Below are 9,743 nucleotides of genomic sequence, written 5' to 3' on the forward strand. Positions count from 1 at the left end.
TTTGCTATTCAGTCATTTTCAGTTTGTTCCACTCTCCGTGACCCGATTTGGGGTTTTCTTGATAGAGATGCTGGAGTGGTTTGCCATTTCCTTCTCCAGCTCATTTGACAGAGGAGGAAACAAGCAAACAGGGTGAAGTGACTTGTCCAGAGTCATACAGCTAGGAAGTGTCTGAGGCCAGATTCGAATTCAGGAAGGCACGTGCCTTCTTGACTCCAGGGCCACGCTCTGTCCACTGTGCCAGCTGTAGTGTGACTTTAAGAAGCTTCTGGATGTGTGGTTGAATCAGGGCAACGTCCAGGGTGGAAGATTAGCAGAGTGATGGTGGGGGAAAAGCCAGTGGAAAAGAGGGAGTTCTTCAAATCATTACGGTCAAGACCAGGCGGGGAAGGAAGGCTGGTTAGAGAATTCAGGGGATATAAGGGCACTCATTTTGGGTTCCAATGGAGGCTAAAGAGCAGGTCAGGAAGGAGGAAGGCAATGAGGGTGTGGGCACATCAGCTCTTGAATCTGCCCCTCTGATTCCTTTCATCTGGATTACTGGCACATAGTAGGTACCTAATAAATGCTGATTGCCACTAATAATCATTAGCATTTCCATAGCACTTTAAGCTTTGCAAAGTGCTTTACGTATGTCAGCTCGTTTTAGCTTCACAGTAACCCTGGGAAGTAGGTGATACAATTATTCCCATTTTACAGATGAGGAAGTTGAGGTAGATGGCTAGGATGGATTTGAATCCAAGTCTTCCTGACCTCTAGGATAAAATACAAAATCCTCTGTGTGGCATTTAAAGTCCTCCGTCACCTGACTTGCACTTATCTTTTTAGTCTTACTTCCTATTCCTCCCCTTTCTCTGTTCTCTGTTCCAGTCACATTGACCTGACATTCCAGCTTCCACCTTGACATGCTGCTTTTGTGCTGTCTGGGCCCCATGCCTGTCCTGCCCTCTCTCCTCCTCTGCTCAGATCCCCAGGATCCTGAGCTTTTTGCAGAGCTAAGCCTCTCTGGCTCACCCCAATCATTAGCACTCGTACTTCTTGAAGTTATCTTGTGTGGCTTCTCACATCATGCTGCCAGTGCCCCTTCCCCCCCAAGAGCAGAGGCTGCTTAAAATCTGTCTTCAGCTCTTCAGCATCTCTCAGAGTGCCTCAAACCCAGTACAGTGCTTCCTAAATGAGTGTTCACTTAGTTCAGAGGTTAGCATCCTGAAGTGGAGTTTGGTGTGACAATGGGTGCTATGCTGTGATTACCCTGGGGGGGGGGTGGACAGAGGGTTGGGGGAAAGGTTCACTATGTGGTTATTGATGTCTTNCATCCTGAAGTGGAGTTTGGTGTGACAATGGGTGCTATGCTGTGATTACCCTGGGGGGGGGTGGACAGAGGGTTGGGGGAAAGGTTCACTATGTGGTTATTGATGTCTCCATCTGGGAGGGTGATGATGGCAGGCAAAGGGTGAAAGGAAGATTGTGAGTCAGATGCTCAAGTCATAGAGAAAGGTGAGAGAGTGTCTGGAGGTCTATTGGTGAAAGGGATCATGAGAGGGTGACGGGGAACCTGGAAGGAGGAGAAGGGGTGACACCCGGTGGTGGTAGAGTGATTGAGGGGTCTGGAAGCCTTTCCAAATGGGGAGGAGTAGCCAGCAGAAGAGAGGGCTTCCAGAAATGTGGAAGAAGCCTTGGGAGAAAAATAGATTCTAGTTAATGAAAGGAGGTGGAAGATATGTAAGAAGAGGAGGCTGAAGATGAAGGTAAATCGGTTTCCAGTGGAACACGCTGGAAAGGATGGGCGGGGGAGACTAGGGCCTGGTGGGCGGTAGGGAAGGGATGGCTAGGGTGAAGGTTTCCATCTCAGGATTGGTAGAAGTGAGGAGAGTGGAAAGTTGGGAGGTGAGCAGGAGCGGGAGGACTAGTCTTGGAGGAGCTCTGGTTTGTGGTTCCGTCTAGAATGTTGGTGTGGTCCAGGGAGAGGTGTCTGAGCGTAAGGAAGAGCTTTGCAGTGATTCTAGTCAGCCAGTGGGATAGGCTCCCCCGGGAGGCACTGGCCATTGTCTGTTAGGGATGGATGGTGCACGTGGGGTGTTTGTACTATCTTGAAGGTTGACCTAAATAACTTCCTTCTTAGGTTAAATCTGATGGTTCTACTCAGTGACTGTTTATACACGTATACAAAGAGTAAAATGTATGTGGATATACGTAGTATGCATGTGCTCATTTGCAAATAGGAGTGCTCATCTGAAAACTGGTAGAGGAGTGCTGTCTGTGTGCAACAAAGACAATCTTAATTTTAGGCCTTGAAAAGAAGCTATTTAAAAATACTTCTATTGACTGGTCAACAGGAAAGCGTGATTTTAAAATGAATTTTAATTGGTGAATTGTCCTGGAGGCGCTCCACATATTCCAAAGAGAACTCATTATCTTTCCCCGAAACTCACCCCTTCTCCAAACTTACTTATTTTTCTTCAGGGCACTGCCATCCTTTTAAGCAGCCAGATTTCATTCTTGGAGTCTTATTCTTCCTTGTTCCTCAAATCCAGCGAGTGACCAGCGGGTGAGCCCTTCTCTCTGCTTAGACGGCCGCCTTCCTGGTTTCCGCCACCATCGTCTCTGGCTGGCTTCCTGATCAGACTGCCGGCTGCCAGTCTCTGCCCTCTTTTCTTTGCTCCCTTTTTCGTTGAGCTGCCAAGATAATCTTCTGAGCACTCTTGACTGGCACTTCCTTACTCAGGATCTTTCTGAAGCTCCCTATTGCCCTAGGACAAATCCTTAATTCTGCCCAGGCATCTGAAGTGTCTCCCAGTGGGGCTCCAGGGCCCTCTTCCTTGACTCTCCCTCATGCTCTGTTCATGCCACGCCAGCCCACCTGCAGTTCTGCACATTCAGCCTTCTGTCCTTCAAGTGCCCAGAGGCTTGAGGGCCACTTCCTCCCAAGCCTCTTTGAGCCTCCGTTTTCTCATTTGTAAAATGGGACCATACCTATGATACCAACTTCACCATGAATGTAAAACTTTTTGCAAATGAAGCTGAATTTAAATGTCAGTTCTCAGGCTTAGGGACAAACCTGAGAGGTGACAGATGCTGTGAAGACGACCGATAGCAGCTCCACAGAGAATTCTGGGCTCCCTTCAGCTTTCGTAGGGCCGTCTTTGAAGCCTTCCATGAGATGAGGCAATGTAGGGAGGCATGTTCCCATTTTTCCTTTGATTTGTTGTTGTTCAGTCATGTCTGACTCTCTGTGACCCCATTTGGGGTTTTCTTGGCCAAGATGCTACAGGGATTTGCCATTTCCTTCTCCAACTCACTTGACAGATGAAGAAACTGAGGCCAGTAAAGTTAAGTGACTTGCGTAGAGTCACACAGCAAGTAAGTGTCTCAGGCTAGATTTGAACTTGGGCCCTCCTGACTCCAGGTGTTACGCTCTATCCACTGCCCCACCTAGCTCTATTGCATACTTTAAAAAAAAAGTGACACTTGTTTTTACCATGTAAAATAAATGTATCTTCCCTTTTTCCCTTCCCCAGCAAGTAATCCCTTGCATCAAAGAATAAAAAAAAAGAAGAAAGCAAAACTAAGCAGTGTAGTCTTACAGTGTATGCAGTGGTCCACACCAGCAATCCCTCACCTCTGCAGAGCATGGGGGAGGGGCATTTTCTTATCTCTCCTTGGATGCCAAGCTTGGACGTTATTATTATTCAGGTTCTGTTTTGTTGTATCTATAGGAGTTGTTGTATAAAAGACCTGAGCCAGGGGTGGGGACCCTGTGGCCATCTAGGTCCTCAGGTGCTGCCCTTTGATTGAATCCCAGCTTCACAGAACAAACACCCTTAATAAGAGGGATTCTGTCAAAGGGCTGCTCTCATTTTTGGTCTTTGACGTCTTTGGAGTACGTGTCTAGCTGTTTGATTCCTGGGTCAAAATTGTCTCCATTTTCAAATGAGGAGACTTCTTGTGTGTGAGGTGACTTGTTAGGACGTGAAGCCCAGGCTCTGAGGCTTGTACTCTCTCCACTGAGCCCTGTTGACTCTTAGTTAGGTTCCTGTTTATGTTTTTCTCTCAATTTGAATGATCTGTTTGAAGTTATTTCCCGTGGTCCTTGGAGACATCAATTCAGTATTTGTTGTTGGTGTTGGGTGCCTCATGAGGACAAATGACAAGAGAGCTCACGGTGGAAAGATGCTGAGTTTGAAGTCAGAGGACCTGCCTCTGCTTCCTGCTGTCTGAGGTAGGCAGCGTTTTTTATGCTAAACAAGGCTGTGATGTCGTGGGAACTGAGTTGAGTATCAAAAAGAGGTGTTTTTTGTGTTCTAGAGGGTTTGCCATCTGCAGCCACAATCCATTGGGTTAAGTGCATATTGGTCCAAATTTAGGCTGGACCCTTGAAAGAGGAAGAAAAATCTTGGCTTCATGATTCAGTTAAACATTTATTAAATACCTGCTGTATGCCAGGTTCTGTGTTACTCGGTGTTGAAGAAACTGAGGCTGATAGAAGCATCCTGTCATTGATGATGAATGTTAAACGGCCCAGGGTCCAGACTAGAGCCTTGAGTGACCCTTCTAGAGACCGTCGAGCCATTAGTGGTTTTTCTTTGGGTGCAGCCGTTCGGCCAGGGTCAAATCCACCTAAGTGTGATATCGTCGACCCTGCCCGTTGGCAGCGTCTGCCTGAGGGGGCTTCCATTCACTTGCATCTCCCATTTGGGGCAGTGGACATTCTTCATCCGCTCGGTGAATGTTGGTGAATTGGAGAGTCCGTCGAAAATCTTGAGTGACGATAGAACTTATTGAGGAGGCAGCGGAGAATACAAGATCCACTGGGCTTTACTGGTGGTTGTCTAAAAATTCATTTGATTTGGTGGCTCACAATTCTGCCTGAAACTAAATTATGTTTCAATAATGTCTATGCTGAAATAACTCCTAACTTCTTAAAAGATGTTAGAGAGCTTTAGCTTCTCTCCATCCAGCCCCATCCATGAGATTCTGGCAGACCATTTTGGGGGATGTGAGTCATCTGGTTTGACGTAGCTTGGCAGGGAGTTTTCCTGCTAAGTATTAGATTCCTGTCCCAGGTAGGTAGCAGACATTTCTGTGGTTCTTATTAGGTTGACAGCAGCATCTGCAGCCTTCAGTAGGAAGTCTCCAGTCATCACTGCCGTGTGATATACTTAAGTCACAGGTCTGAGTGTGTCCCTCCAGAACTTCCTATGGCTCCCGCTTGTCTCCAGAGTAAAATGCTGACTCCCCAGTTTGGCCTTTCAAGTCCTTCACAGTCCTTGGCCCCAGCCTCCCTTTTCAGACTCATTTCGCTGGACTCTTCTCACCCACTCTGAACTCCATCCACATGGGCCTCCTGGCCAGTACTGACCCTGTGTGCTCCCTTTCATCTCTGCCTCTGTACCTGGGCATAGGCTGGCCCAAAACTGGCACGTTCTCTCTCTTGAAGCCCCTAATTCCTTCGAAGCTCAGTCAAGTACCATCTCCTTTAAGAGGGCTTTCCTGATTCTTACCCCTACTATCCCAAGTTCTCAAGAAATCACTTTGTATTTGTTGTGTGATTATATAAAATAAGTCCTGAATTTACTCATCTCTGAATATGTTATAGTCTTCTGATAGGATGTAAGCTCTTCGGGGTCAGGGATTTTTTTACTGCTGTCTTTAAGGCAGACTTGAATCCAATTTCCTGACTCTGAGACTGGCCGCCTATCTGCTGTACTGTGCTGCTCCTCACGTATCATATACTTGGCACATAGTAAGTGCTTAATCAATGCTTATTGATTGACTGGCTCTTATGTCACTTGGCGGATAGGAAAAGCAGTTGCTTATTCCTTAGAGGGAACAGTTTAGAATCCACCTTGGCCTTTTTGTGATTCTCCTTTCCTCTGCTCCTTTCTATCCTTTGCCTCTTCTACCTTCCCTCTTTTTTTTTTTCCCCAAAGAAATACTTCATTCATTCTGCCAACCTGGTTAGTGGCGAGGCAGTCTACAAACCCTTTGACCTTTTTTTCTAAGAAGGCAACCAGCCTGTCTTTAGTCACTGAGGGCAGAAATAGGAATTTGTATGTAGGTCTGGGAAAAGTTATCCCTGCTCCCTGTTCTTGGACGTAACACCACTCTGGCTGGTAGGCACGTCCCCCTGCCCCCCATCCGGACAGCTGTGGCAAACACTCAGGTATAAATAAGGAAGTCAATGCATTTCATAACATAGGTCTGAGATCATATCTGTGTCTAGTCGTTTGTCTTTAGCTAAAAAGGGTTTGAATGTGTTAGGCTTTGAGAAAGGCAAAGTAGCTTCAAGGTTTTGGTTTTGTTTTGATTTTTCACAGTCAGAATGTAAGCCTGGGCCACAATCCATTTTTCTGATAGCTTGTGACTAGATTGGGCCTATTGACTGTAGCCTGGCCACATTTCACATCAAAGGTTAATTCCAGTGGCACTCCTCCTAGAAAGATCTTGTCAAAGTTCTTACAGTTAATGCTATAAGAAGTCCCAAGCAGCCTTTGACAGAAGATGTGTAAAAGCTTGTCTGTATGAGTTTGACGAGATTATCTGAGATTCTATGATTCCTGTTCCGTTCTGATGTGGTATTCTGTTTAATGCTCTCATGTGCTAAAAGTACTTTATTTTTTCTATTTGCATCACTTTAAAGTTTGGACACAATCCTTGGAGCATGGATCACCTGGGATCTGTCCGAAGTGGAACGAGAGATCGCACCGACAAGCTTGCTGTCCCCCAGAAGAATGCCTATGCCCGGCTGGTCCAGCAGCACCGGGGGGGCCGCTTCCGCTCCTATTTGAATTATGTTGCTCAGAAGTTGCAGTTGGAGGAGATGGGCTTGACTGATGCTGGTTCGGATGCAGACTTGCCTTTGAGAAAGGGTATGATGCGAGAGATTGTGATGAGAAATGGCTTGAACACGCGTGGTCCTTCAGAAAACCCAGAACGTCTAGGCACGGAGACGCTGCCCGATGACGCTCCTGAAACCTTCAGGAAAGCCCCAGCTTTGCCTTGTCCAGAGGCACACCAGTTGGGTGCGGGGGAGCTGGAAGAGGCCTGTGGTGCCCAGCTTGGAGAGGGTGGCTCCCAGGTGGAGAGCCTGAACCGGGGTTTGAGCAGCTGGAGGTTAGCTCGAAGCCCAAAGCTAGGCCATGCTATCCACAGAGCTGGAGCCTCTCGAGAGAAGGACATGCCTGAGGCTGGACATAACAAACCGCAGAAAAGCAAATGTGCTGTGAATGTGGAAAGAGCGCGGGAAGTGTCTGCAGCAGGGCAGCAGCCGCCCTTGGACTCACGGTCATTGAATTCTGAGAAACCTGGGCCTCTTCCTTCTGATCAGCTGCCAGGTGAGCTCTTTTTTGTGGGGTTTGATACTCAGCCTCATTCCTGGGGCAGTGATGTTATTTGAGGTGATGGAGCTCTTCTTTGCACTAGATACATGTTGGACCCAAGTTATTTCTTGCCCATGAAGTCCTGAGAGGGCCCCCACACTGATTCTGGGGTAGCAATGCCTTTCACTGAATAACAGGGTGCCAGGCAGGGCCCAGTCCCTAAGGGAGGCCAATTGGGGAATTTGAATGATCGAATTTGGGACAGACAGGTTTCCCGGATTGGTAGCTGTTATAATCAGAAAATCAATTATTTTTTTGTCAGTTGGGTCAGTAAAATGAAATTCAATACTGTCATCCTCTTGGAAACATGGGACTTAAAATTATTGCTGAATCTCTGTACTTCTTCTCTGGAGCGTCTAGGTGGTAAAAGTCAGTCCTCTGTAGTCAAGTGAATACAAAGTGGGGTGACCCAGGGACCAGTTAATTATGGGCACCAGTCTCTGGTGGGAATGTAAAATTCCCTAGCTGTTAATTTTGTAAGCTTTGTGCTTTGGGCAGATGGCAAGGGAAGCAGGGAAGGAAGGGGAGAGTAGAAACGTATTTTAACAAGGATCTTTCTTAAAACACATTTCAAAGACTTCTCCACTCCAGAAGCAATGATATTATTTAAATGTTGACCATCTTATCTAAATGTTAGAAAGTAGACCTGTCATGCTGCATGCATTTCTATAAAAAAACAACACTCAATTATCCCCCTCTTTATTGACCAGGGAAGGTGCTAGTAGCAGGCTGGCCAACATGACACGGACCTTTCTGGTGCCCTTCTGGTGACTTACTGATGCTGCTGTAGACCTGGCCCAGCCGCCGCTGCTGCTTCAGTTACAGTTTTTCACTATGAACGACAATTCAATAAAAAATATATTTAAGAAGCAAAATAAGGAGTGAAATCATACAGAAAACAATAAATTCAGAATCATTGCTGGATAAAAGAAAACATAATAATAAAAAGTTAAAGCTATTGATAAATGGATGATAACATTTTAAAATTTGCAAAGAGCTTTACGTATATTATCTTTTTTGACCCTTGTGATGATACTGTGAAGTAGGTTCTATTATTATCCCTATTTTTCAGGTGAGGAAACTGAGCTGATTGAATTTCAGGTAAAAGGAGTCAGAGACAACATTGAGGTTTTGAATGTCTTAATACTCTGAGGTTTAATGACTGGCCCAGAAGTGTCAGAGGTAGGGTTCTAATTCATATCTTAATAACTCCAAGTTCAGTTTTCTCTCAGATAAGCAGGGATGTGGAACCTGTGACTTCGAGGCCACATGGGCTACACGTGAGGAGTGAGAGGGCCACAGGTGGCTTCAAGGCCGCAGGTTCCCCACCCCTCTCTGTGCTCTTGTGCTGTGTCTGTCTCTGCCTCTGTCTCTCTGTGTGTCTGCCTGCGTGTGTTTTAACAAAATTGGGTCTTGACTTGTTCTGTGTCCCTTTCTGATCTCTGTGTATTGATCAGATTTTATTGATGTTTTTATGTCTATGACAGTAAGTCAGCAGGTATACTCTGATTCTGTTTGCTTTTTTTCAAAAGAGTCTTTAAGTATTTATTTGTATTCTCATTGGCAATGTTTGAGAACACCTGACTATTCCTCTGGATTGGTGAGCTGTTTTGATTTGCATTTCTCTGCTGATCAGAGTCCTAGGGAATCCTGCTTCTGGCCTGTGTGGCCTGGGCTCGGGCAGGGCCTCCGGACTGCTCCTGCAGCCCCCAGGCTCTTGTTCCCTTTCTGATCCTGGGATGGGCGGGGGGATGCAGAGGCGAGGAGGCAGGAGCGTCTCCTGGGGAGCCTAGGCCTGAACCCAGCTCTTCACACGCCATCTTTTGTAGTCACTTCGTCTCCCTGGGTCTCAGCTTTCTCATCTATAAGATGAGGGGTCTCTGCGGTCCCTTCATCTCTAGGATCCTTTTATCCTACGCAGTGTCTGCCCTACGGCACAGGCCTGACCATAGCAGAAGATCCGTCATATCCTTCTAGTGGTCAAGGAGAACATTCAGGACTTTTCAGTTTGCCTTTTGGAGCCCTTGACTGTTTGCATTGCCTTGCCAAGCTTATTTTCCATTTCTTATTTCCCTTCATGCACTCTGGCTTCTAGTCACGCTGGCCTGGTGGCCATCCCCCAGACAGTACGTCCCATTTCCAGTCTTTTCGGCCTTTGCACAGCTGCCCCCAGGGGCCCGCCGTCTTTTCTCCTCTCTGGGTTTTCATATCCTTCCTTGGGCCTGATTCACCTGCTTGCTACCTGTCTGACCTCATCATCTGTTCTCCTGGCTGGGTCTTGGGCCCACTTCTCTCCTTCCTCTCTACTGTCTTTCTTGGTGACTGCATCAGCTCCCTGCACTTTTCCTATTGCCTCCATATAGA

The 9,743-nt window shown here is 46.7% G+C and overlaps 1 protein-coding gene across 1 annotated transcript in view; it reads left to right on the forward strand.

Moving 5' to 3' along the window:
• Positions 1-9,743, forward strand: part of DIS3L2 (DIS3 like 3'-5' exoribonuclease 2) — a 356,721-nt gene that overhangs the window by 5,085 nt on the left and 341,893 nt on the right. The window contains exon 2 of the mRNA XM_027875294.1: positions 6,641-7,334. Coding sequence (XP_027731095.1) covers positions 6,662-7,334 — 673 coding nt within the window. The 5' untranslated portion in view covers positions 6,641-6,661. The remainder of the gene's footprint in view (positions 1-6,640; positions 7,335-9,743) is intronic.

Source organism: Vombatus ursinus, unplaced genomic scaffold, assembly GCF_900497805.2.
Source record: "Vombatus ursinus unplaced genomic scaffold, bare-nosed wombat genome assembly UNPS02014808.1, whole genome shotgun sequence".
Lineage (NCBI taxonomy): Eukaryota > Metazoa > Chordata > Mammalia > Diprotodontia > Vombatidae > Vombatus > Vombatus ursinus.